This window comes from Brienomyrus brachyistius, chromosome 8, assembly GCF_023856365.1.
Source record: "Brienomyrus brachyistius isolate T26 chromosome 8, BBRACH_0.4, whole genome shotgun sequence".
NCBI classification, from domain to species: domain Eukaryota; kingdom Metazoa; phylum Chordata; class Actinopteri; order Osteoglossiformes; family Mormyridae; genus Brienomyrus; species Brienomyrus brachyistius.
The window spans coordinates 482,768-509,874 of NC_064540.1; the positions used below are offsets into that span (position 1 = coordinate 482,768).

The 27,107-nt window shown below is 41.4% G+C and overlaps 2 protein-coding genes across 2 annotated transcripts; one reads left to right on the forward strand and one right to left on the reverse strand.

The window, feature by feature from the left end:
• Positions 1–7,824: 7,824 nt before the first annotated feature.
• On the forward strand, positions 7,825–13,377 carry psmf1 (proteasome inhibitor subunit 1). The gene is made up of 7 exons (XM_049021923.1): positions 7,825–8,066; positions 8,462–8,614; positions 8,758–8,840; positions 9,021–9,194; positions 12,251–12,304; positions 12,442–12,606; positions 12,836–13,377. Exons 1-7 carry the CDS (start codon positions 7,938–7,940, stop codon positions 12,885–12,887), a joined length of 810 nt encoding a protein of 269 aa, XP_048877880.1. The 5' UTR covers positions 7,825–7,937; the 3' UTR covers positions 12,888–13,377.
• Positions 13,378–20,146: 6,769 nt separating this feature from the next.
• On the reverse strand, positions 20,147–24,855 carry tmem74b (transmembrane protein 74B). The gene is made up of 2 exons (XM_049021926.1): positions 24,334–24,855; positions 20,147–23,467 (listed from the first exon to the last, which is right to left on the reverse strand). Exon 2 carries the CDS (start codon positions 23,389–23,391, stop codon positions 22,636–22,638), a length of 756 nt encoding a protein of 251 aa, XP_048877883.1. The 5' UTR covers positions 23,392–23,467; positions 24,334–24,855; the 3' UTR covers positions 20,147–22,635.
• Between the last annotated feature and the right edge of the window lie 2,252 nt (positions 24,856–27,107).

Consider the following 27,107-nt stretch of genomic DNA (forward strand, 5'->3'; position numbering starts at 1 on the left):
CAATAATATTTTACATCAGTTTTTTTATGCAGTGAAGACTACAGGTTTTGATTTAACCTATTGTCTTGATTCCTGTCTTGCATTTACTTTGGTAAATAAGCGTTAAAGATGTATGAGAATATTCTTAGTTTCCCCATATATGTTTTTTAATAATAATAAAAAAATAAAATAATAAAAAGAAACGCAGGTGTCCTGCTAAGGATTTTGGTCCCAATGAATCACAATGGGCCCCCAACCCAGACCAATCCAGTTACGTTCCAGGTTTTTTAGGGCCACTGAGTGGGATGATTTTAACCCCCCCCCCGTGTAACATTTGTACTGTGTGTACAAATATTTTAAAGTTTATGTTGGTTCTTGGTTTGATTCAGAAGTGTATCTGAACCTTATTTGAATGGTTTTATTTATTGAATATGGTTGAACAATTTACGAACTATGGTCTGTGTATTTAATTTCTGTTAGTGATTAATTGTCATTGTTGATGCACCACAGCGCACGACAACAAAATGTGTCTGCATTTAACCCATACCTGTATGTAACAGAGTGACAAAGCAGTGGGCAGCTAATTCACTCCCTTCCTAAGCACTTCCTAAGCACTTCCTAAGCACTTCCTAAGCTTTCAAACAACAACTGTCCCGACTGTAGCCAGGACTAAACTGGGATTAAAATTCAAACAAGTAATTACTAAAGTTAAAGTCGTAGCAGTAGTAGTAGTAGTAGTAATAGTAGTAGTATCACTAGTAGTAGTAGTAGCAGCAGCAGTAGCAGTAGTAGTAGTAACAAAAAGAGTAATAGAAGTAGTAGCAACATCAGTAGTAATAGCAGTAGTAGTAGTATCACTAGTAGTAGCAGCAGCAGCAACATCAGTAGTAATAGCAGTAGTAGTAGAAGTAGTAGTAACAGCAACAGCAGCAGCAGTAGTAGCAGTAGTAGTAATAGTAGTAGCAGCAGCAAGAGCAGTAGTAGCAGTAGTAGTAGTAGCCAAAGCAGTAATAGAAGTAGTAGCAACATCAGTAGTAATAGCAGTAGTAGTAGTAGCAGTAGTAGTAATAGCAACAGCAGTAGTAGTAGCAGTAGTAGTAGCAGTAGTAGTAATAGCAACATCAGTAGTAGTAGCAGTAGTAGTAGCGGCAGCAACATCCAAGTTATGGCTGCAGGGAATGTTGTCATTTAAATGGTTGTTATTAATTTGGTGACATGATCAAAAGGTCTCAGAAAATGCCAGCATTGTGACTAAAAAAACCACCTCAGACCTGAGTGATGTTAATCTCTCGGCATGGAGCATATCGACACGCCAAATGTTTTCTTGCTATATCTTATGTCACGGGTCTCGCAATGGAAAATCTGTGATATTTCTGGAGGAAAGCGTTTTTACCAGCATGTCATTTTGTTAACGTGTGGGTGGGAAGGCGGAAAGGGTAGGATGTTTTGGACGATTAAAACTCTGGATCGGAAAAAATTAATCCGGCAAAAAATCAGACTGTTTCTGATCTGACGGTCATGCATTACATGAGGAAGTTCTGCTCCAACAGGATTGTAGGGGCCTTGCAATGGAAGCGGTGTTCTGTTGTTAAATTATTACCAGACCCTAATACAATTAGCAAAGTTCAGGGAAGGATCAAAACAAATCTCAGGTCATTTGGGGATGAGGCATCTTCCAGTGACATGTCCCCTGTAGATTGACAACCTCTGTAAGTTTAGGGATCGGTATGATGCCCTTGTAGACCGATTCAACTCAGCATCGTAAAAATTGTCACCTTTCACCATTTCACTATTTCAGTGTTTGAGTTTTTATAGTCTACAAAAAGCCATTATATTCCTGAAAAAAATATAGAGAATAGAGATAACATTAAAAATGTGGGTCTTGCCTTAAATATTGCCATAATTTGCAGTAAGTGTACTGACACTCACGCACTGTTAATTTCAGTCACCGAGCTAATGTCAGTCAGTGAATGATCAGCCTTCAAAGTGAGACACATTCCAATTAATGGCCCAACTTTTAAATTCAGTTGAATCTAGGCAACGTTCTTCTACACACAGGAATGTTCAAGATGGGGGGAGGCGGGGGGGTGGTGGCGTTCACAGGGAAGTGGCGTGAAATCCTTAAAAGGCTTGAAGATTTACACAAAGGTAGCATTTCAATCAGGAACACATGCTACGCCCAGCCTGGCACTTTGCAGCACATGTGCTGTGCCCGAGGCTCCGGGTTTCTGCTTCTGCGCTGCCGCAGGATGAATGACGAACCGTCCGAAACGTCTCCTTGTGTCAAGTTTCAGTCACAGATAGCTGGCATTTCCTTCAAATGTGCCAAGAAATGTATTTCTCCAAACGAGACTCTAGCAGCCACGCAAGCTCTTGACAGTTGTTTTGGAGCTGACCTGATTATAACTGGGGCCGAAAGAAATTATTATTTTCACAGCGTTAAGGGATCTGGGTCTGGGAACTTGAAAAGGCTGTACAGGTGGCATCTTTAATCGACTTCCTCCAGCTGGTCACATCGTACTTTACAGAATGGAAGACCTGCCCTTCAGGGAAGGGATACATTTCATAACCCGTGGTAGCAGCTCACAATACGTGATATATAAGATGTAGGCCACGGTCACTGTTCACCGCAAGCTGAAAGTCCTCTCCACACTGAAATATTGTGTTCATCTGAGAAACACGGCATCTGATCAAAGCCACATTCCGGAATGCCACAGCTCAACAGCGGTAAATCAGACAAGTTATTAAGCACTTTTAGGTAAAAACAAAACTAAAGTAATGGTCACACATCCTACCTGAAGTGGGGCTGTCCAAATCAATATTTTGCAAAGCAAAACTACTGTGCGTGACATTTGACTAAGTTTTATTGTAATTATTATTTTAATTTGTAAATGTGCTTTTAATTAAACTGGTAATACAATTTCTAGCTCCCTGCATGTGCTCACATGTGATCCATTACCATGTCTACTACACAAGACATCTTTAAAGTGCATAACGAAGGTATCATTTGTTAAGTTAAAACCGCTGAAGGAAACTTAGCTGCAGACCCCTTATCATAGTCGGTCGTTTCCAAACGCAAACACCCGCTACCGTGAGGTTTGATCTATTTTTGTATCCAGCCTCTGGCTTGTGTCCAATTAGCGTGGAGGTTGAATTGGACCCTCAGCAGTACCAGTCGAAGCCCATGTGGCACCCGCCCCCCCTCCCCCCCCCCCCCACTTCTAAGACAAAGTGAAATTGGTCCTCAGGAGATGGCCCCCATGCAGTCCTTGGCCGGCATTGCAGCGTGTGATCTCTGGGCCTGTGATCAGGAGGTCACCAGTCTGAGCCCAGACCTCAGCTGAACGGTACCATGTCTGTGAGCCCTTCAGTAAGGTCCTTAACCCCCCTCCCCCAGCTCCAGTGGTGCAACACATTGGCTGACCTATGCTGTGATACCTCATCCTCCCCCACCCACGCTATGGAGAGCATGATACACTTGGCAAAGAGAACCATTCCAATGTATTTGTGCGAATGGCAAACAAAGCATGTTTGTTTTAACTGGTAATCAATCTGCCATACTGGTAACCCCTAGTTTAATGGATTGACCAACGCCATCCCCAAGACTAGGGGCTTTGGATGCGTCCCACCCCCCCCCCCCCCCCCCCAGTAACGGCAGACAACCCCCAATAAATAGATAGATGTTCCTTATCTTTCATTATGAATCCATGTGTTACTGATGCCAATTTGCTGTATAAGCAGAGTGAGTGGACAAAACATACACTAAACGAATTCTGTACTTCATGTGGATCAGTTTAACAATCTGCATTGTTAAATCCTGGTTTAATTATGGTTCTGCTGGCAGAAGCTTTACTGAGTGGCAGGTTGCTTCCAGGCTGAAAGTTTATATTGCCGCAGTAGGGTACAAGAAGAATGTGAGACAGGAGAACAACCAAAAACCAGCCAGGTAAAGGGCAGAAGCAACTTTCTAATGCCTGAGATGACATGAAGGAAACATAAAGTGGTATGAATTACACTGCTAGGACAGGTAACAGGCTCCAAGAAGCAGGACTGAAGTCCCATAAAGAAGGAAGCAGCCCTTCATCAATGAGAAAGAGAGAAGAGCCCAGTTGGAGTTTACAGAAACGTAGAGTTTAGACAAAAGCACACCCATAAACTGAGAAATGAGAGAAACTAAAAATTTTACTGTGGTCTCTTAATTTTTTCCAGCGCTGTTCATCACCCCCCCCACCCCCAATGTCAAACTCTTTCAGATGCCACTGCCTCAGACACAAACCCTGCCCAGACTGTCAAGGCGAAAAATAGCCAAACACTAAGACCAGGGTTGCCACTAGGGATTTTGGGCCCCGCGAAAGAATATTATAATTGGTCCCCAACCCAGATAAATCCAACAATGTTCCAGATTTTTTTAGGGCCCCTGTTCTAACCCCCACCCCCACCCCCCCGATACAGCGCCCTCGAGCATATTTGCAGGGGTGAAAGGTGCTGCTCAGAAATGAAGGCTGACTGGGAGACACTGAGAACATCTGATGCTGCTGAAGCAGCAGATATGGTGGACTGGACTTCCTCCACCCTCATAAATGTCCAGATCTTTTCTTTATCACAGCATATCTGTAGGCTTCTGTGGATCCACGTTCCCATACATAAATATGCCCAGTACATCTTTTCCTGTCTTCCTCCTACATTCTTAGATCAACAGCAGAATAACTCAGCCCTGCGCTCAATCACCACCTCTGCCAGCTCTCTTTGTGTCAACGATTTCTGTTTTCTGTTAAACATACTTATTACACTGGTACTCACTGAACTGTAAGTTAGTTTGGATAAAAGTATCTGCTAGATAAACGGCATTAATCTAAAAGTAAACACATTGAAATTTAAAAAGTAAAAAGTTTTAGGTTGGAACAGTCCAACAATGATAGCTTTCACAAGTCCTGTTTGAGCAAAGGTTGACTCATTTGCTTAACTTTAAACACATGCCCGTTATGTAGTATTCAAACCAGCCTGTGTGTTGGGTTAAGTTTTATGAGCCTAAGTATTTTACGTAATGCGCAACAGCAAAGGTAGGCATTTGTCCTCTTGGCCCCTATAAAGCTTTGCTTTTTAAAGAAGGTACACTTTAGTACAGGTTAAAAGGAACCTATTCTGCGTGGAAAACATACCCACATGTCAAAATGCACTGGATTACTGAGTCATGTTACATCCTTGCGAGATGGGTAATGGCATAAATATTCCAAGGGAGGGGTGAGGTCGGGGTGCCAGGATCTCCATGCACCTATACTTGTTTTTTATTTGCTTAGGATATGTTGTTGGCTTTTTTTCAGCAGAAGAAGAGCAAGAGCATCATCAAACTTAAAGACGAAGAATCAATGATGAGTCACTCTTTGTTTATTAGACAGTTCACAACAACTGTGAAACTTGATAGATGGCAAATCCACAGGCTGCCAGACACAGATCGGGTGAGTTTAATCACGTTTGTTTCTCTGTGGTTTATGCTGTTGCATGCCACATATCTCTCAGCTTTCTAATTGTTCCATAAACTTAAAAAAAAATCCATCCACATTTGGGCCACCTGGACTCAAGTAGGGAAAACAATCTGAAAGATTCTCACTTGAAAATAATTGAGTTTGGTTACCCTGTAGTGAACGGATGCAAATAAAAGACTGACCTTGAACGCACCTTTAAAACAAACAAAACAAAGACAAATAACACAAAATTTTTGGTTATAGAATCAGTGATTCAGGTTATAACTAATCACCAAGGACCAAAGGACCAAAGACTTCAAAAAGATTAAAAGACATGACGGTGTTTGTAATCTTGTAAACGCAGTCAATTAATTAATCAGGCTGAGGTTTAGTATATGTATGGCAACACAAACTGACTTCTGTTAAATGTGTTTTAGATATTCAGCTCACAGAAACAGATGTCACTGTTGCAATTCCTGGGAATTTAGGGCTCTTTGCTTTTTCTGTGATGAAAGTAAGAACACATATTTGACAGTTCGTTCATGAAATATACAACGGGAGTGTCAAGGAAAATCAACAAATATGTGTTTGAGATGCTATATAATATTAATTGGGGTTATTATAACACTTGACGAACGTCTCATCACAATTAGAAGTTACAACCATATAAACAGCAGCCATTCTCCGAAGACTGGACTACTGGACAAAGATTCATTTCTCATTCAAACGGAGAAAACTTTAATCGGTGTTTTTGTCAATTCCATTTTTTAAAGACATCCATCTATTTATCCAACTTCCAACTTTTTATGCAGTATATTGCCATGGGAGTTTTTCTATATAATTACTGGAATACATTTTCATGAAGTAAAAATTCGGAAAGCATTACTAAGTGACTTGCAATACCAGTTCGCTCAATATAGGCAATCTTAATTAATTTATCTGCTTATGCATTTTTCAGATTGGCTTGACCTAAATAGATTTGGTTTTTAAAGCATGACACATTACCTTTACCGGAACATTAAAGCTTACCTCTTTACTTCATATCTTCGGGGATGGGGATTGTATTTCTGTCCCTGGTCCTTTGTGTGTGCAGTTTTCCAGCTCTCCTGTCTGTGCAGTTGTCCTCCTGCAGTGAAAACTGCAAAACTGGCATTTCAAAATATCCCATAAAATGTAACTGCAAGTATGACTGCACACCTTGCGATGGATTGGACATGTGCCCTGGGCTTCCTAGAATAGCTTCCAGGCTCACTGTGACCCTGTACTGTATACATGATTATGGAAGAGGGATGTATATTCAAACAATATATTCAAGACTTTGGCCTGTTTACATCCTGTGTGTGTAAGAGGCTACAACAGCACTTAGCTAAGCAAATGCTGCCATCTATAGATTCATTTTGTATATTTAAAGACCAGTATCCCTCAATGGTATCTAATTTAAGTCAGATACACTCAAAATAATTGCTCCATAAACACTTTTATGTTATACAGTTAGAGGATATTTAATTTAACATTGCTTTTATATTTCTTAAAATGAGGCATACAGCATGTACTACAAGAAAGGGACAGCATTATTGTCATTTTACTTCAGTACAACAAAATCACATTGACATCTCTTAATGTGCAGCAATTGTAAAACAATTGGAATGAAAGGGATGAAAGAAGTACGGCAAGATGAGAAGACGTGCAAAAAGTTCTGTTCAAGTTCCACACCAAGCCACTTTTTGTCTTCCACTTTCTTCTGCCATCTTTAAAAGGTGACCATGTGCACACGTCCTCCTTCATTTTGTGCGATCAGGGCTGCTTCTATCTTCTATGTAATGGGATGGACCTTCTCATTCCTTGGCAAGAAGATCCCCTGAGCATTTAGATTTTTATTTGCCTTGTCATTAAATAATTAAATGACTATTTAATGGCTTGGCACTGATATATAAGCCACATCTATCTGCCGCAAGCCTGTAAATTGCCCTACAAAAAGACGATTAAAGCTAATTAAAAATTAAAATGTGTATATTGATTCATCTTAACCTCATCATGGTCACGTGGCCTAAAGCCTATCCCAAGCAGAAGATGGCACAATGCAGTAGGAGTTGGAGTAGCAGGAGTACACCGTGCACTGGAGTGCAGTCCATCACACAGCTGCCACACTGAATGGACAAGTTAAAGATGCCACTTATACTAACTGAAAGTCTTTGAACTGTGGCAGAAAAGCAGAGTACCTGGAGAAAATTAAGAATTTATACATATACACACACATAGCTGGGGCAGGTTTTGAAAGATAAAGCCACAGGGCTACCCACCCTTAAAATGAATTTCTAATTACAAAAGTGCAAGGAATGAGTTATTGACGGAACTTTATATTAGGGAAACACGTTCCCGTACGGAGCTTAAACTCGTCGGACCAAAACACGATGAGCGAAAGCCGTGTGGGTATCATTTTGACTCGGCTCTGTGTTTCGCATTCGTTTTCTGCAGACTCACTTGGATGTTAAAAAGATGGCGGGACTGGAACTGCTATTCAGCTCGATCGTCGAAAGTATCACGTCTCCCAAAGATGTTTTAGTCTCCTTTGTTCACTGGGAAATTGTGCGACAAGGGTATAAATGTCTTGGAACAGGAGACCAGGTAAGGATCTGCACTGCAATCTACTGTCTATTCCGTGATTCCACCACTACGTGCAACAATGACAAAATACTAAACTAATTTAATTGACAATTATGACGTTACACATTTTAACTACATCGAGGGGCTGGTTTTAGGTATTAATGGCTCAGAGTAATTAGCAGTTTGAATTCGGATCAGCATTACTATATCGAGTGTATGAATTTGGGTTGTTGATATTTCGTTAGCAGTAACGTTTTTTTGGATAGTTTATTCGCTTTTAAGGGATTTTGTACAGTAGATTAATGGTTATATTTCATGTTGGCAACTGACACTACTGGGTAGCCTGCAATCCAGATAGTCTTTAGTTCTCGTGTCGTTGCCTGTTGTGAGTTTGCGTTTTTCTCTTTCTGTTACAGCCACAAAGTACCGATAAAAAGTCCGAGTTACTCCCTCAGGGGTGGAACAGCAACAGAGAGTTATACACCCTTCGGTATCAGTCCGCAAACGGCCAGTCACAGTTACTGGTCAAAGGCATCACTGTCGACTCCACTCTTATCTTCAATATACTGGTACTCATATTACACTTTTTTCCTGAAAGACTTTAATCTCCAGCACAGAATTTCTGATTAGTCATCGTAATAGTAATAACAATACAATTATGCATGTATATTGACTTGTTAGCAGTAAGGTGACTTGTTTAATTTGTTGTCAGAATACACCTTCTGAAAAGGTGTCCGACCTGACAGTGAATGTCAGTGATTATATAGATGCGGATAACCTGAAAGACTTCGACAGGTTGGTCAACAGTGTGTGAAGTCACACCTTGTTTTTTTGTTTTGCATACTGTTGAATAATGCTGTTGGGGGTCTCACAACATACTGAAAACAGTCTTAAACAATAAATAAGCGAGAAAGCAGCCCTTTTACGGTTGTAAGGGAACATATACGCAGCCCTAATATGAACCATCTCCCACAGGGTGTTTAAGAACCCGGAACAGCTGGCAGAAAAGGTCCAGGCTGACCTGCTTCCCTGGGTCTCCTCAAAGAAGGCTGAAAAGACCCAGAGAGAGACCCCCCTGAAGCGAGAGACGGAGGATGACCCGCTCCGGATCCCATCGAGGAAGCCGCAGTCTTACCCGCAGCCCGGCTGGTAGGAACCAGACTCCCTAATGAGGGTGGCTGTAGGATATGCATGCAGATTAAGATGGCTATTAGCACACTTTAAAGTCGTAACTATATATTCAAAACCTTTCTACATTTTTGCATTTTACTGTAAAAATATGAATTACTGTAAAAATATTTTTGTTGTAAAGGTCTTGCAAGAGTACACCTGCTTTTTACTTAAAAGCTGTAAAGTGTGTCTTTTTCTAGCATTATTATTTAGTATTAACAAAAATGCAGGCGGGAGAGTGAGTGCACTAATAGTATGTTTTACTTTCAGTAACACGCCGTAGTTGCCCTTGATAGAATAAAGATTGTGCATTAGTATTTATTCATTATCTCAATTGTAGCAGCAGTTTTTCATAATAATCAGTCCCACGTATGTGTTGTAAATTGTGATTAATATGATGCACTGAGGCCTGACTGAGTTACATTGATTCATTAATGATGAACAAACACAAGATCAGTATTTCGCTTATTCATTACTTGTTCCTTCAGTGGTTCCTTCAGTTGTTCACAAAGGTTTACAGAAGTAACATATAGTAACAAAGTAACAAGTACTTGAGATAAAACATGTCAGGATTCATTAGTGATGAATTAACCTGAGGTAATCATGTAACTAAGACTTAGTTTGTGGTTAATTATTACACAAGTAATAGCATAATACAATATTATTTGAGTCCCGTCAAGTAAAGTGTTACCATTATTACACGTGTGAAATTAAGTGCCAAAACATTTATTAGTACATTATTGAATGTTTGTGGTACTGTGTAGTTTTCTTAAAGCGCAAAGTACATAGGCCTCGGTCTATAGGACATTAAACGTGTCTTGATCTATTTCATTCAGGTGATTATGACACTTGGGAAACTCTTATGTCACCTGAGTTAATCTGTAATTCTGAGCTTCCGCCATTCCTGCAGTTTAAATTACTACCCAGCACTATGCCGAAATTTGCACGTATTTTAAAACAAACTGAGCATCTGCTGCAGAACAATTTGATGAACCCGAATCGATGAAGGAAAGCAGTAAAATACAGCAGGTCCAATCTGTTTTCCAGACAGTAGCGCCTGCTGACTAATCACTCGGGAATACGTAGCAAGTACGCCCCATGGTAAAATAAATCAAGAATGAAAGTGTTTGGTTTAATTGTCGTCCTTTTACATTTACAATTGTCTGTTGTCCAAAGCGATATACAAGTCAGGCAGATAATGCGTAGCTGGAAAGCCCCGCTAATCACACATTGGCATAGCCGGCATTTGAGGTGGGGTAGTGCACTCTATAAATTTAATAAGGCGCCGGGCTGAGAGCGGCGGCTCATGATGGATGGCTGGTGTCTGAAAGAACCGTGCATTTCTCATTTTTATACGACGACAGCTAATAACTGGGGCCTCCGGCTCAAGAGTCCGGCGTGGTCCAAAGAAAAACTTGTATGGCAAGTTGACGGAATCTCGGAGTTAGATTACGAGTTTCGGAAATGAGACGTGGTTTTTCGAGTCGTTCGAGAGTGCCTTAGATTGAAAAAACAATTGTGCTTATCCTCACTCACTTAAAATTTCCAGTCAGCTCAATAAGTAAGATGCATTGAATGGTTTATTGTCTTTTGAGTGTCTGTGTGCAGCCTTTGGATGCTGCTTGAGTAGATGTTTATGACATTGTTAGCTACTTCAGTGTGTAGCAGACACTTTTCTCCAAGTGAGACAAAAAGCGCTTTTTTCCCAGGTGTTCCATGTTTTTTTTCCTCATGTATTTGCGAGTAGAATATGTACGTAGCAGAGAGTGATTTTTGTGTGATAACATGCGTCCTACACTGGACAGCTGTCCAGGCCAGGATGATCCCTGGGCTTCTTGGAATGTGCTCCAGGCTTAGATGTGTAAGTGGGGATGGATGGATGGATGGATGGATGGATTTTGCAACCCTATATTAACAGTGTTCCAAATGAGACTGACTTTGTTTAAATGGGTAATGGCAGCCGCTTGCTGCTACTTACAGTAAACTTTGATATTTCTAGAATGTCCTGCTTTTCTATATAAAACTGCACTGAAAGCGAGCAGTTGCTGTTTCAGACTTCGGGGGCCTGTATGTCACCATCCTAGCACAGACCCTCCTGTTATTCAGTATTTACAGCAGGCAGAGTAGCTTCTATTTTAAGATATCGACTGTTCTCTGTGTCTCTGGCTGCGGCTGGCGGCAGTCACAGATGGAGGCTGTCCCGGGAACCAGCAGAGAACCCAGCGATGTATCGTCCCAGGCGCGTCCTTGGTGTCTGACCTTATCAGGTTCTTATGATGTCAGCCATTTATTGTCATTTTTGCTGTAATGTGACCCCCCCCCCCCCCCCTTCCGTACGAGGCAGGGGTGCCCTTGTGATGTCATATTAATTATGCCTGCAAGCGCCACACTCAGCATTAGAGTGAAGAGGACTTTTTTTGGGGGATCTTAATTTTCGCACAGTTCTGCTGCGCTGCTCCGCTCTGAGTGAGCCTGTGGGCCGACCGCGAAGGACGCTGGGCGGGGTCTAAATGACCCCGCAGTTTCAGAGGTTTATCTGCATGTCTGTCTGCATGGATGCTACCGAATATGTCGGCCATCTCTTGTTCGCTTTCCATCCCCCCAAGATGGATGGAGGTTTTGTTGAATTAGCATGGATGGCCTTTCCGACCTGGCAGTGTTCAACTTCTAGACAGAAAATCCATTGTTATGTTTGATTCCTGCTTGAGAAGTGGGTTGTCAGCGGCGCCGCTACATGTGCATTCCCGTTAATGGTGGTCCTTCCGCGGATCAAATGGATTTATCATAAAAGAACGCGTGTCAGAAATAATGCTTCCCATACACATATCTGAATAATACTCCAACATTCGTTTTCCGCTGTTCTAATAGGGAAAAAATAGACACGTTTGATATATCCATCAATATTGTACTGTTAAAATATGTAACAGGTTTAAAAGCCTTTGGAAAATCTTGGACCGATGTATCGATAAGAGGTATCATATTTGGAATGTGTAACGTTATCATTTTTCCTTCTGTGTGTTCGCATGCATTCGAAGGCGCAATCCCATGGCGCCATTTGCTGCTGGGGGTGCAGACCTGGATCCCTTCAGGTAGGATTGATTCGGTATATATACAGTAAAGTTGTGGTAGGCGTGTATATATCGTAATTGATAGATACAATGAACGAATCAGTAATCCAGTACTCCTTCACAATTACTGCTCTGTGTTTGACCTTTGGCCACTGCAGCGGTAGACCAGGAGGGATGATCGTGGACCCTCTACGGTCAGGATTCCCTCGTTCGGGTTTTGACCCCTCTGCTGGGATCCCAGGTCGTCTGCCTCCCGGTGCAGTGCCTCCGGGGGCCCGATTTGACCCCTTTGGAGCTGTTGGGATGGGGATGAATCGCCCAGGGTGAGAGACGTTCCCACTCGTGGGACTTCTTAAAATCAAAAATTGCATAATTGAAGTGCGATGAAGTGGAGGTTTTCATCACAGAGATCCAGCTGTTGACAAAGAACAGACTTTAGCCCGGGGGTGATAGTGAACCTGAGTGATTGTGTATTTTTGTTAGAGTGTATGTTTGAATGCACAGAAATCAAAGCTGTCGTTTTTGACCGGTTGCTCATCCTTGTGCTTGCAGCCCGGATCCTGACCACATGCCCCCCCCCGGGTATGACGACATGTTCATGTAGAAACACCATCTCCAGCCCCCTGATTTTTGCCTGCCCCAGCAGAAGAATGCAGGAAAATACTGCTTAAGACTTTTCCCAATAAGTCACGTCGTTTAGTTGGAAGGGCAAATCTGTTGTGCGTAAATTTTTAATTCTGTAACCCTGTGTTCTAGAAAATAGGTTAGTTTGAATTGTTTGCTATATAATACATGACAATATTGTAATGGTGAGACATTTACCACTTTGAATGACGACATGTTAGATAATTGCTAAATAGTGTTAATCTTTGCAAAGGATATTGCACTTGTTAAAATGTTGTAAATACAAGGAAATATTGCTTAAATTTAAATGTCAATTTTTTCATGAGTGCTATCTTAATTTCTAATAAATCTACTACTTTGAGAAACTAAAACTTTATTTGCTGTGGAAGCTGTTTTTATTTTCATAATTCTGTTAACTCTGTTTGTATCTAACTTTCCATTTGTAATGATTAAGCTTTAAATGTTAATAATAAACAAAACTTCTAGAATGAGTGGTAGTGCAATATTTCAAAGGCGATATGGAAAGAGTGAACCCTGAATGAACAGAGACCTGAATACTGTTAAAACATCTGGAAGTTAATAATAGAGCCACATACCAGGGACTGTATGCTGTTCGGTAGGTTCAGGTTCTGAAGGTTGTTGGTTCGAATCCCATGGTTGACAGAGTGATGTCACCATTAGGGCCTTTGAGCAAGACCCTTAATCCCAGTTGCCGAGGGGCCTGGTTGACCCTGCTTCCTCAATTGTACATTATTTTGCATAAAAAATAAATGACTAAAAATGAATTATCTGCTTTGGTTTCATAAAAATTCTGAGTAAAATGTCAAAGGTGTTACCTTGGTGATAGTGGTACCTCTTCTCAAAGCATGTCATGCACACAGGAGACTCCGGTTCCAGCACCCTGTGAACCATGAAAGGATTTCACAGTCTTTATGAAGAGGAAAAATCTACCTTTCCCAGCATCCTGACTTCAGCTCCCCTGCTGTCAAGGCCCAAAGCCCCGATTATTGTGTATAGTAGCTGCAGATGGCTGGGGCCCAGAGTGGGGGGCATGGGGGGGCATGCTCTGCATGAAAACAATGCCCCAGCTTCAACCAAAAAATCAAAAGGCTTCACTGGGTCCAGGGGGAAAATGCCATCTCTAGGGTGGACAACACAACATGGCAACCCAGCATATTAATGACATCACACATCCGTCCATCCATCCATCCATTTTCCAAACCGCTTATCCTACTGGGTCGCAGGGTGACATCACACAAAAAAATTAAGAAATACACGCACTCGGAACAGACGGATATTGTGAATTTTAAGGCTTGTCTTTTTATCACTACAAAAGAGACCATTTCTTTTTGTAAAATGTACCAAACCTTGCCAGCAAACTAAGGGACAGATGCACAGAAAAGGGCCTTCCAGTCCATCTCGTTGGGAGCACACTCCTAGGACCTTGGATCACTTGCCTGAAGTAATTTAATTAAAAGACAAAATGTGCCTATGGGCATTTGCAGGTCACTGTGGTGACCCCTAATCCGCGTTAGCCGTCTGCCGAGCTAAAGGCTGGGGAACACAATCGAATAAATCCGACGCAAAACAGGTACACGGCACCTGTTCCGGCAACAGAAAATGGCAAACGGGAAATGTTCCGTTGGTGTCGTGTGACACAGAGACCCCTGGGATGTTAAGACTGGAGCCCAGAAGGACAGCAGCTATTCAGTATGCGGAGCGGGTCTGAAACTGAGGCATAGCGAATCGGTGACTGTGTGGGGCTTTTACCTCCTGCAGTAGAATTACTCCCAAACCCGCGATGTAAGTTGCAGGTTCGCGTTGCGCATCAGCGAATCTATCCCAGGGTAGTATGCGGCGTAAGGTAGGATGCAGCTGCGTTAGGAGCCACATGCACACACACAGTCACACGCCAAGGTCACGGTCACACGCCTCTGGGAAACAGCGCTTTTGGAGTTTAGGGGCAATAAAGGATGGCAGAAAGGAAACACTTACGGACACCAGAAGACTGACGAGTCCCACACATACAAAAAACACAGTCCCTACGTGAACACTGTCCTGCCCTTGAAGTTGGAAAAGCTCAGGGTTTAGGAGCTGATTCCTGGCACATACCAGATCACAACAGATTTAAAACCCTATTCATCAACTTCACATAGCATTAAGATACTCGAGCTGCAGAGAAAATAGACATCAGGCCCCTACAAAGCAGCGATTTATGATTCATTTTAAATTGATTTTCTGTGTCATTCGTGCAAAATGCAATAACAGTTCCAGCCTTTTGAAAAAGACAAGAAATGTGTGTGTGGATTGTCCTTCTTACCGACAACTCCTTTTCCTTGTATTTTACTTGAAATAAGAAATGATCTGAATCAACAAAGCGAAAATTAGCATAATAAGAATACATGTCAGTATAAGAAGTACAAGTCTCCTTTAATATCCTTGACATGTCCTTGAAGGTTTAAACACATGAATTTGAATGTTCAGCATGTTTAGTTCAATCCGATCTGAGTGTGAGCATCATTTTCAGTTCGTTTGGACTCCGCAGCCCAGTTCCTCCTCACTTACAGGAAGTGGCTGGGCTGCATAGGAAGCGCACCCAGGCAACATGGGATTCTGCATGTACCATGATGTAAGATGCTCTCATATTTCCACATGCATTGCCAGTTCTGACGTGTCTCTGCGTATGAATAATGCAGGGTTCCTGGACTGGACATGGAGAAGCAGAACAGATTAATGAAGGACACCAGGTTGGGCCCAATTAAGTAAATTAATTTAGGCACAGAATGGTTCACAAGCCTGATCACAGATGGCAATTTCATGCACTGGTATAATGATTATAACTTGATTAAAAGTTCCCAGAAACTCTGAAAGTGTTTGCAATGAATTCTGTTTCCTCTCCAGGAACTTTACCGATGGATGTCAGAGATGAATATTTTGTGACTCCTGTAATTTTTGTCATAGTTCATTGGAAGCTGTGGATTAATGTGATCATGAGAGCGTGTATTTTAATTTAGAGTGGATATCAGATTTTTGAAATCTGTGAGACAGCAAGGGTCTAATGACCTTGCACATGCACGCACACACACACATACACATACACACACACACACACACACACACACACACACACACACAGATTTGTAATTATTTGTATTTTGGTAATTATCTTTGGGGGGACTCTCCACTTATTTCTATGGGGAAAACTCTAATCACAACATGACAACCTTCACCCCTACCAGACTTCTGGCATTTTTAGTTTTTTGATTGCATTCACAGATCTTTGTGGAGGCCTGAAAAATGTTTCCCACAACTTAAAAATAAAAATAACAGGTTTTTATCACATTACAGGGAACATTTGGTCCCCACAATGTAATACAAACATAATCACACACACACAACACAACCCTAAGCCCAACAATGACAACTCTAACCCCCACCCAGCCCTAACCTTAACCATTAGTACATATGTAACCACACAAATTACAAGACTTTTGGCATTTTCAGTTTTCTGATTGATTTTTCCCATTGTGGGGACCAGACCAAAAAAATGGTCCCCACAATGTTATATATACATAACCCACACACATACACACACACACAAACACACTGCAATCAGATACGGAGGGTGGTTGCTTCCCCCACCCTCTGCGACAATAAGGGGCCTCCACTTTTCTCATCACTGCGGTGGGATGACCTTCTGGCCAGCAGACGGACTGCTGAATCGCTCTCCGTTTTCAGACGCCGACCAAAGGCATGCATTATTCAGCATCCATCTACACATGAACGGTCTTCTTCTTTTTGGGCTCCAGTTTTATCTGAGATACTCAAGTGACACATTTTTACGCCCTTAATCCTGGATCCCGGCGTTAAAGATTTAATTTAGCATTTATTACTGGAGGACGGAGTTCTTCAGAGCTTCAGGAGCTGGGAATTAGCTGTGTGATTATTATAATCTTGCTAAGAGTGACATTGTGGTTCTGAGAGCAGCACTCTTGCCTCACTCCTCCAAGGCCGAGGGAGTAAGTGTCACCTTTGGCTTGTGCAGCCTGCACGCTCTCACCGTCTCTTTGCAGGTCTGCTCTGGGTACTCATGGTGCAGAAACATAGTCTGCATGCACACCCCGTGCTTCCTGGAATAGGCCCCAAGCCCACCAAGACCCTAGAGGATAAGCAGTTATCAAAAACGGGTGGATTATTACAATATTGCTACTTAATCGCATGGCGGATTTAAAGCTTTCTTCTTGGCATGTTCTTGTGTGGAGGTCCTGGATAAATGCTGACTCACAGCTGTTCATCCACCTCAGTCAGAGATCCCTGCAGCTCCTTGCACGTCATCACTGGCCTTGATAACATCCTTGCTCTGTATGAATAACTGAGGCGGCACCTGGGTGGACTGGGTTACAATACTAATAAACAAATGACACGAGGTCTAAAAAGATGAATCGGGCAGAAATAACAGCTCAAAAAGGTGACAAGCAGGACCAGCTCCAGCTATTGGGAGAACAGGCAGTCACCTCAAGTCCTGAATTACATGCGATGCGGAGAAAAAAAATGCTTGTGAGTTTCTCTTGGAAGCAGAGCCTGCCCAGTAAAGTTTCGTCCAGTGCCCCAGAAAAGGAAGTTCTGGCACTGGTAGCAAGTGTGATCTTCAGTCGGAAGACATCCCCCAAAATCTCGGCAAAATCTCACCGTCCAGTCTTCAATCGGCATTCTTGGATTTTCGAGTTTCATATTACTGATGGGGTCTCATCAGTGTCCCCCAAATTGCCCGTAGGACAAATTGGGTTGATTTATTTGGGCTATCTGTAACGGAGTGCAGGTATTCATCCTAATTTGTGCTTCGAGAGTTAAGACCTGCTAAGTAATGGCTGCGGCAAGATCGATGGAATAGACGCATCGCCAATCGGGTTCCTGAGGCTCACAGGGGGGAGGCTGGGCTGGCTTGCAAGTTGGACTGCATGCGCCAAAGGACAATCAATGCCTGTAATCAGAGCTCAGCTATGCCCTCCCACCACAGCCTGATTGCAAATTTGTAGAACACAGGCAGTCAGCATTACATAGTACTTCACACTATATTTGTCTCTGAAGGACAGATTTTTTTTTTACCCATAAATAGCACCGTGCATTAAATATGCCTACAAGTTTAAGAGGAAAGAGATTTACTTTTGTGGACTGTTTTTTGCAGGGCTCTGCGGTGTCTGCTCCGCGATAGATGGCATCACCCTTTCACGGGTAGCTAATGATCCCAGAATGCAAGGGACTGCATTTTGCTTTGGGGTTGCCAGATCATTCTTTGGATATAACGCAGACTGAGGTAAGACACCTACTGAACCGACACTCTGCTGGGAGACGCAATGAAAACAAAGGTCCAGTGAAGGAGGGGAAGTGTCGCATTCTTCCCAGAATGAGAGAGCCAATACATCATATTTGAGAAGCAAATGCGATGACATGTGAAGAAGCCCATCCACTCTACTCCTCTTCTCTCCGATGACAATCTTGCAGGACGCACAGAGTTGCCAGATCTTTGTCAAATCCACACTGTCGATCACACAGTCCTGGCTGCTATAAACATAGCGGTTACATTAAAAAAATTCTCTTCTGATGGATCACCTGTCACACGGGGGAAGGAATAAAAAAAAAACAACCAGAATTTGGAGATGCATGAGGTGCTGTCTGCTACGAGAGCGTTTGTCTGTAAATAAAGGAGACCAAGATGAAAGGCAACAGGTATAAATAACAGTGGAATCATGGGAATGGAACAGGAGCGTTGATCACCTGACCACCTCTGCCTTTAGACAGTGCATGGCCACGCCTCCTTCTCATCCGAACAAACTTCAACAACTTTTTGTAGATTAGTATAATAACTTCAATTAACAGATTCTGTGCAGTTTTGCACATTTTTCTGCATACAAATAAAAATCAGTGATGATCTGATGATAATTTAATAATTACCTATTTAGCACCTACAGAAAACTCTGTAGCTGCCAAGTACCAAAGTCGCCCAAATTTTGCATAGTCCTTTTAAAATATTTGTTCTATTAAAGCAGTTCTATGGGGCGGCCATTGTTCTGTGGAGTCTGTTTGACTTTAAGCTCCTGCGAAAGCCTTCCCTTTGTCCCTGTGCAGAAATCATTTCTGCTCTCTTTCACTCGTTTCTGGGCAGTTATAGCAATTAAGTCATACAATGTACTGGGGATGAAAGACACTGTGTGGAAAGCCTGAGGAGGACGGACCTTTATCACAGGGCTGGAAAAAATGAGCAAATTAGACAGGGGATTATACAGGAAAGCACAGAATGTTAATTCCTTAGAGGAAACCGCCATTCTCTTAATTCAATAACTAAGTCAGTTCGTTGTTCGTCTCTGTTGTCTGTAAACTCATTTTTCAGAATCAGCAGCGGCGGAACTTGCTCTAATAGGATGAGCAGGTTTAACTTGTCATACACTCTAAGCCCTGGAAATCTACCCTCATACAATCTAGATTTACCATGAATATCACCATTCGGTGGAGTAAGGTAAGGACGGTCCACTCTGCTCAGTCTACTGCTGACGCAGAGGATCCGGATTTCCATGCTAGGTTTGGGCCGAATGCGGTCTCACGATTACAAAAACAGTTCAACCCATCAACCCATATAAAACAACACGGCCGTCATACTGTGCTTTTTAATGCCACATTTAATCTAAACAATAACACACAATCATCCACTGAGTTGAATCTTTAGGCAATTTTATATTGATCTTTCACAGAAAATCGATTATATATATAAACTCAAACATCAGTAAAGTGACGTTTGGCAAAGGATCAACATAAAGTACATAAAAATGTTGCATACGTTATAATCTTACAACTTTACCCTTTTTGACAAAATGTTCACTTCAGTTATACAGCATATGTAATATATTCAGCTGAATTTCTGCTTTTCTTTTTTTTCACGCCGCGATTCCAGGTACAACAGCAATAAGGTTTCTCACTACCAAATCCGAAATGGCAAGAAAACAGCAAAGAGGTTATTTGTCACATTTAAATTGGTAAAACAAAAATAAAAGGTACATGTGTACTGTATAATACAGGATATAGGAGAGTGTCTTTAAATTTATGGTTCCACAACAGTTTACACGCATCACATGCGACACTAATTGATGCCCCTTTTCGGGCCCTTAAGATTATATTTTTCTCACCATTTCCAGTTACATGGAAGAAAGACTCGTTGTGTGGATTCAGGGAAGGAAACGAGGGGGGGGGGGGGGGGGGGAGTAACAGTCCCTATTCATCAGACTTTGAGGCACTGCACTGATTCTCCATACATAATCTGTGCAGTTTTTTTTCTCCTGGCTACATTTGCATTAATACTTGCCATACAAATTAGTATAGTTATGTTTCTAATAAAACAGTTATAAGCGTCGGTTATAGAAAGACTGTTTTATAGAGTCAGGGTCTCTCAGACATTTAGAGGTTGATGACAGAATGGTTTTATGTGCAATTTCCAGTCGATCTCATGGTGGTCATTTTGATTTAGCTCAAAGCTAGATAAAAACAAACAGCAACAACTATACCAAACATATGTTAGCAAGCTAGTTCCCGTGGTAACCTTTCTGCTTGTAATGATGTTACTATTATGGTATGCACATGCGAATGAGCTGAGGAAAAAATAAAGCAAGGCTCTTTATACATCGGTATCAAATACCCATCAGTCAAACCTTTTGAATATTTTCAGTGGCTACAGTTAATAATTCCTCATTTTTGTACTTAAGGGCACAAATACATCTAGCAGAGTCTCAACAGATCAATATTGTTCGTTTTGCCTTTAATCGCCATTTTTCATGTAATGCGAAGTACTCCGGTTTTTTATAGGAAATCACGTATGAAAATATTTTATCGGCAAAGACGAGGTTACACTTTGTTATTGATCAAGAGAAAGGTTTTGAAAGACCTTTGTAGGCCTGTACATTTCAATCTATTGACAATGACCTGAAATAGCAGTTAATTATATTCATACTATGTTCACTGTAAAAGGCAAATATTTCACATTGTTTGCTCTTTTTCGACACTTTTTTTGTCGTAAAGTCTTGGTTATATGGTCTGGAGTCAGATGGAACAACAAACACACAAACCACTTCTAAACGCTAATCAGACACAATAAATAGCTGGGGATAGTTTATCATGACATAAAATAGTCTGTTTCTTACTGTCAATGACAATTTTAAGTCAGCGTTTTGTCTTCTGTCACAACCTATTAAAATATTAAATATATAAGAGATAGAATGATAAATATTTCAGAAATGGTAAGCAGACATAGTGAAATGCGTGAAATCACTTAAAACATTGTCTTTATGATATCTACAGTATTCTCCAAGAAGCAAAATCAGGCAACAAAATACACCACAGGTTTCACTAAACGTTTATCAAAGCAGGATGCTTCTCCACACACGTCCCTCACGCAGTTTGACCACCGATAAAATATCGAGAACGCAAACACCCAAGATACAGGTGCGAACTGCTCCGCGTCACGAATCTGCTGTGCTTAACTCCTCGCTCCACGTGCCTTTACAGATCGCCTCTCACTAACAATGACTCCTCACACTGCTTTAGCTAATGTGCTTAGGTAAACAAACAAGCAGACCTTTCATCAGTCTCAGGTAGCAAAATTCTGGGTCTCTTTCACACGATGAGTTAAGTGTAATTAAGTTGGATGAGGGATTATATTGCCCAAAGGGAAAATTATATTTTTGTCATTGCTTAACTGACTTTGTGCTACTTTTTATTACAGAAAAAAAGTGTATTTAAGCGATTTGCTACCTGTAACTTACATTCTGCGTAATTCAGAATCCTTTAGAATATTCTGTGTATTGTACTGCAGATCCTTACATAGAAGGTTCAGGATTAGCAGTAATTAAAAACATTCCTGATTAAGATATAAACATTCATCTTTCACTGTGCCTATCTCAGATGCACTGAACATTCCTGACAGACGTCGATTTGTCCTTTGCTCTAATATTATAACGGTAAACAAACATCTCTTATTGTTTTGTATATCCGAGGAAATCTGGGCAAAGGTCACCCTGATTAAACGTATGAGCAGCTCCAAAGGTTTTAGCATGTTGACCTATTGTCACCTGCAGCTTTTAAAGTGAATCCATTGTGTTGCTACATTTAAGTCCAAGTCATCCTTGGCAATAGTAAAAGCGAATGCAGAAGTACAGCTTTTGTTAGACCTTAAAGTGTTAAATACATGATCTACTCCTCACATTTGGCCAAAGTGGTTTTTTTTGTCATTTAAGGCATATTGCAGCTTTATATGATAGTTAAGCTTTAAACTCTTTAATATCTTTTCATACTTTACTGTATACATTATGTGACATAACGATATTTATGTTCTTTTTTGTTCTTCATAAAGAACCAGTACTGTAGCAACTTTTCCTTGAAGTACACCACAACTTCTGCAACTGTATTCGTTGTGCTTTATAAATGGTCATAGGCCATTAATTATGGCCTGATATGTACGGCGAAAGCTTGTACACATGTGGGTCGTGTGCGTCTTTGTGACTGCTGGAATGGGGCTGCTGTGGGGTGCCCGTGTTGAGAAGTCCTTCTGGAAAAGTCCATTTCCAGGCCGCGGCCACCTTTGTCAGGCCCCTGAGCCCGCGAACGCCGGTCAGAACAAACCTTGGACTCCAGTGTCAGGCAAAAAAGGAAAGTCGTGCTGCTGGTGATGTGAAAGTGTGTCGGTTTTAGCTGACCGCCTCTGCGCTCACCACGGCAGACGTGGACGTGTTCATGGCCGATGACAAGCCAGCCACCGGCTCCCACTCCACCAGAGTCTCCCTGCCTTCGCCTTCCAGCTGCCTCATCCGCAGGTTTATAGATCCGTAGGTCTTTCTCGGACCTCGGTACATGGTGAATGTCCTCCTTCGGTACAGCTCGCCTTTGCAAATGGACACCATGAGAAGCACCGAGAGGAGCATCCCGCCCAACGTCAGCAGGCCAAGCCCCGCGATGATGCACTTGTCGAGGTGGGAACCCAGCTGAGCGTAGTACATCTCCAGTCTTTCCATCTGCCTCGCGCTCACAGTATCCGGATTGACTCGAGCCTCACGGGGGATGGTGTAGGCTATCACCACCAGGACAATGCCACTCACCAAGAAGACCAGGGCGAAAATGAAGCCATAATCCACCGACTGGCCGCCAGCTTCCGCCTCTGGCTCTTCGTCGGACTTGGGAGACGGCACGTCCCGCTGTAGATGCTGCGAGTGTGATGGATGCTCCCTGTCACTGGGTGCGAAGTAGGGGAGGTTGATGCTGGTCACCCCCTGATGGGCAAACCCAGAATCCTGCTCCTCGGACTGGAATGAGGCGTTTTCGATGCCCTGACCCAATGTCGTCTGAGGTGACCGATGTCTTCGTTGCTGGGAATTTGAGAGCTGATGGGCAGAGTCACTCCCCTCGCCCCCCAAATGAGAAAGCTCAACAGCATTCAAGGACTCCATCGAAATACTTTTGACCTAGTCATTCCGTTAAAAAAAAAAACTAGTTCCTGCTTTTCATTGCTCCGAGAACCAAAGCCTAAAAAAGATTAAAAGCAGCAATAGGCATAAGTACACTTTTCTGTTCTAAATCATTAATGTAGATGCTTAAAGTTATTTAATTTTGTTCATTTCAGTATATAACAAAATATGCGGTAGTTAATCGCCTTATAAACCCAAGTAAAACCAAATAAAGCTATATTTATGTTGATGCTATTTTTATCAGAGGAACATTTTGTTTTTTACTTTTTTAAAAGAAGAGTCAGGTATTGTTGTTCAACCTGAGTACGTTTATCGCCTAGAAATAAAAAAGATACGCTTTCGTTTATTTATATATTAAATATGTGTGATATCTTCTTTTACTTGGCATTTACAGTTGTAATAAGGGAGAAGCTCCGTGTTTATTTTGCCAGTAACATCCCCTTCTGCCACTCGGCAACTCGAGCCACCAGCCCGATGCCGCAGCACCTCCGACCATAATTACCGAGCAAGGTGCCCGGTAACTGTCAGTCCAGTAAAACCAGCAACACCAGAGAATGTAACACCAACCACCAGGACTGTTGATATGCATCTACTTATTGCTGTAAACACGTTTTCGCCATAAACTGCGCTTACTGTGCCCAGCGGCTCCAAATTCCATAATGCATTTAACAACTTCAATAATAATATCGGGAAGTCCCATGTTAGGTGTGGTTTTTTACCCCTTAAAAAATCCTAGTACCCGTGCAAAACCCAGTATGACCTTGATACCGATTCCAATCTTGCTCTTAGTATACCCGGGATTTTACATTCTGGGTGAGTTGAAAGGGTATTTTTTTTAAATAGGGCTTGATTTTTTTAAGGAAGGTGAAAGGCGATCTTCCGTGTTTTAATGACGGATGCATGCACCAGCGGGGGCACGCTTACCTGCAGGCGCAGATGCTCCGCTTTGGCGCTGATAAGAGCCCGGCTGAAAGATGCAGGATGCTCCGAGGAAGAGACCCTGCCGACGGACCTCTCAAGTGATGGAGTAGCCATGCGCGAATAGGCAGCGCTGGCTGAAAAGGAGAGCTTTCACAAGAGCTACATCCAACACTGAAAACGCCCGATCTATATCGCTATATATTTTGAACAAGTAATAATTTTACATTATCATTGCCAGAGCTGTGCGGTACCAAAGCATAACATACCAAAGCGTTACTGCGCGGTGTGTATAGACTTACACTGTGCACAGCGGTACCATGGATAAAGGGCAGCTCTTGTCCAGGCAGTGGCGCTTTATTGAGATAAATAACGTTTTAACAGCCGGCACTTAAAATAATTTGGATTTTACCCCACCCCCGCAGCGCCGTGTTTACTTGTCACTTTCACTATCTGTGGTATCGGAGCCAGCTTGATGTATTGTCTATTAATAATCAAAGGGATTTATGAGAACATAATTCATTTAGGATTATATTTGTTGGATACTGCCGCCTATGGGTGGAAAGGTTACCTGCAGCTAATATATATCGCCGGTTCTTTCTTAGAGCGCAAAGCAACAGCGGGACTCTCAAGAGGTTGAATTTGGGCGTGGAATTGGATTTAATCTGTGTATGTCTCCAACATATAATGTACAGAAATTTCTACACTTTTTAATACAAACGCTTTGTAAATAACATTGTGTTAATAAGGTGTAGCGTACGCTTACAAATATGCAATTCAATAGACTACCCATGTACTGAACGAGGAGAATACGTGCTAGTTAAAATAGTGGTTTTGAACGCGAAACTGTTTGAAAATAGCATTTTCCAACTGCGTTCCTTTAGGGGCTCCAGGTAGGGGCGTTATTCAGGTAGTGTGAGGTGCTGTTTATTGAAGTACATAAGTGTATTTACAGTATATGATTGCCTTCAGGCAAAAAATGTAATAGCTGCAGGCATATCTTTTTCAGGCGGACCGAACACGATATCAATTACCTCTGATGCAGCAATTTATGCAGTAACTGTAAACGAAAGTGGTCAGCAAACAAAATCTAACAAAAAGACAAGCTCGTTTGTTATGGTGTTTTCAGATCGTTTAACATTATTAAATTGAACAAAAGAGTCTAGTGTCAACTAAATAAAGTAGATGTAAATCTATATCTATCTATCTAACTCGCTTATATTTAAATAAGTAATAATCGTGGGTAAGTAACTCTTAGTAATTATTTCTAACCTTGTGGATGACATTCTGTAAATATATGCATCTAAACTGTTGTTGGGGTACCAATTAGTGTTTTTATTAATAAAAAGTATTAATTAATTTTAAGACAATTAATACAAAATAATCGATTAATATTACATGACTTTATCATTTATAATAAATATATTACGTCATGTTTAAAATGAACGAAATTTAAAACGAACATAGTTCTTAGTTAAATGCGCGGATTTCTGAGTTAGAAGCTGTCATTACCATGGTAACTGACGTAATATTTACACTGTTTCTGTAATCAGCCAGAAGATATCACACCATCCATTCATTGGTTTACATATTCTATACATTTAACGATACTGTGGTGATAATGTGGACAATACAAAAATGACAAAAACTTAATTCTGTGTGTACTGTAGGTTATCACACAAGTATAGCCAACATAAAAACACATTTTTTTTTTTCCTTTTCAAATCATGACAAAAGAAGCACACGTCTTTTCGTAGTACATTCCTGTGGAAACACTAAAGTCAAAAAAGAAAATGATTGGCTTGAAGTCTCTTGCACTGGGGGAGGATTTCTCCAAGGGTCTTTCATACCACATTGTCACTGGAAAATTACACCGTTTTTAAGCACCAGCAGAGTCTCTTTAAATATGATCTATTTTGAAATGATCAATGTGGATTATTTTTCAGTCCACAGAAAATCAAGAGCACAGAGGAGTCTGATAAAATGGTAGGATTACCATGGAAACCATGAGGGATCCAGCCAGTGCGATGCATTATTTATGCAAGGCCCAGGGCAGGAGGATTCCTCCATCTTCTCTCATTATCTCTTCAAATAAATTACTTAATTGACAATATGCACAATTTAAAATGACATTTAACATATTGAATATACAATTGAAAGAGAATTGAATATAGACTAAAGCATTATGTGAACTTGAAGATATTTTCACAATCAACAACTCTGAATTTTATAAAAGCCACATTTCAGTATAAGTTCAACTGAAATAGTTTCTTGCAGCCAGCTGCATCCATTAATAAAAACTAAACTTTGACAAGAAAAACACATCTGGTTTTGTGTCAACAAAATACACCTTCCTTTCTAAAGTTAACATGACAAAAAATGTTAAGGGCCTGTGGTTAATATACTGTTAATGTTCTGATTAATGAAACTTAACAGTAACAGCCCGTTTCAGAAAGACCCCAGAGTGCACTGCACATCAAGTACCCACCCTTAAAGAGGGTCATTTCATGCTTCGTGGAAAAGACAGAGTAGAGCTTTGGAGATCACACCAAACTCGTGGTCTTTTATTCTTTTATGTGTTCAGCAGGTTAAGCCTCTGCGCCTATGATCAGGAGGACGCTTCTTCGAGCTTCAACCTAATAGTCATGAGTCTGTGGGCCCTTGAGCAAGGGCCTTAACAAGCAAGACGGGGCGGGATCAATATAGTGTCAGTATTATTATTATGCTTCAGGTCAGAGTATGAAGGCAATTAGAAGTGATCGGTAACAGAAAACGTGTTT

Bases quoted from the DNA above. Each gene is read 5' to 3' on its own strand.
- tmem74b (XM_049021926.1), bottom strand. From the start codon at position 23,391: ATGGAGTCCTTGAATGCTGTTGAGCTTTCTCATTTGGGGGGCGAGGGG.
- psmf1 (XM_049021923.1), top strand. From the start codon at position 7,938: ATGGCGGGACTGGAACTGCTATTCAGCTCGATCGTCGAAAGTATCACG. The intron at 9,195-12,250 runs GTAGGAACCAGA...ATGCATTCGAAG, and splicing joins TCTTACCCGCAGCCCGGCTG to GCGCAATCCCATGGCGCCAT. The intron at 12,607-12,835 runs GTGAGAGACGTT...TTGTGCTTGCAG, and splicing joins ATGGGGATGAATCGCCCAGG to CCCGGATCCTGACCACATGC.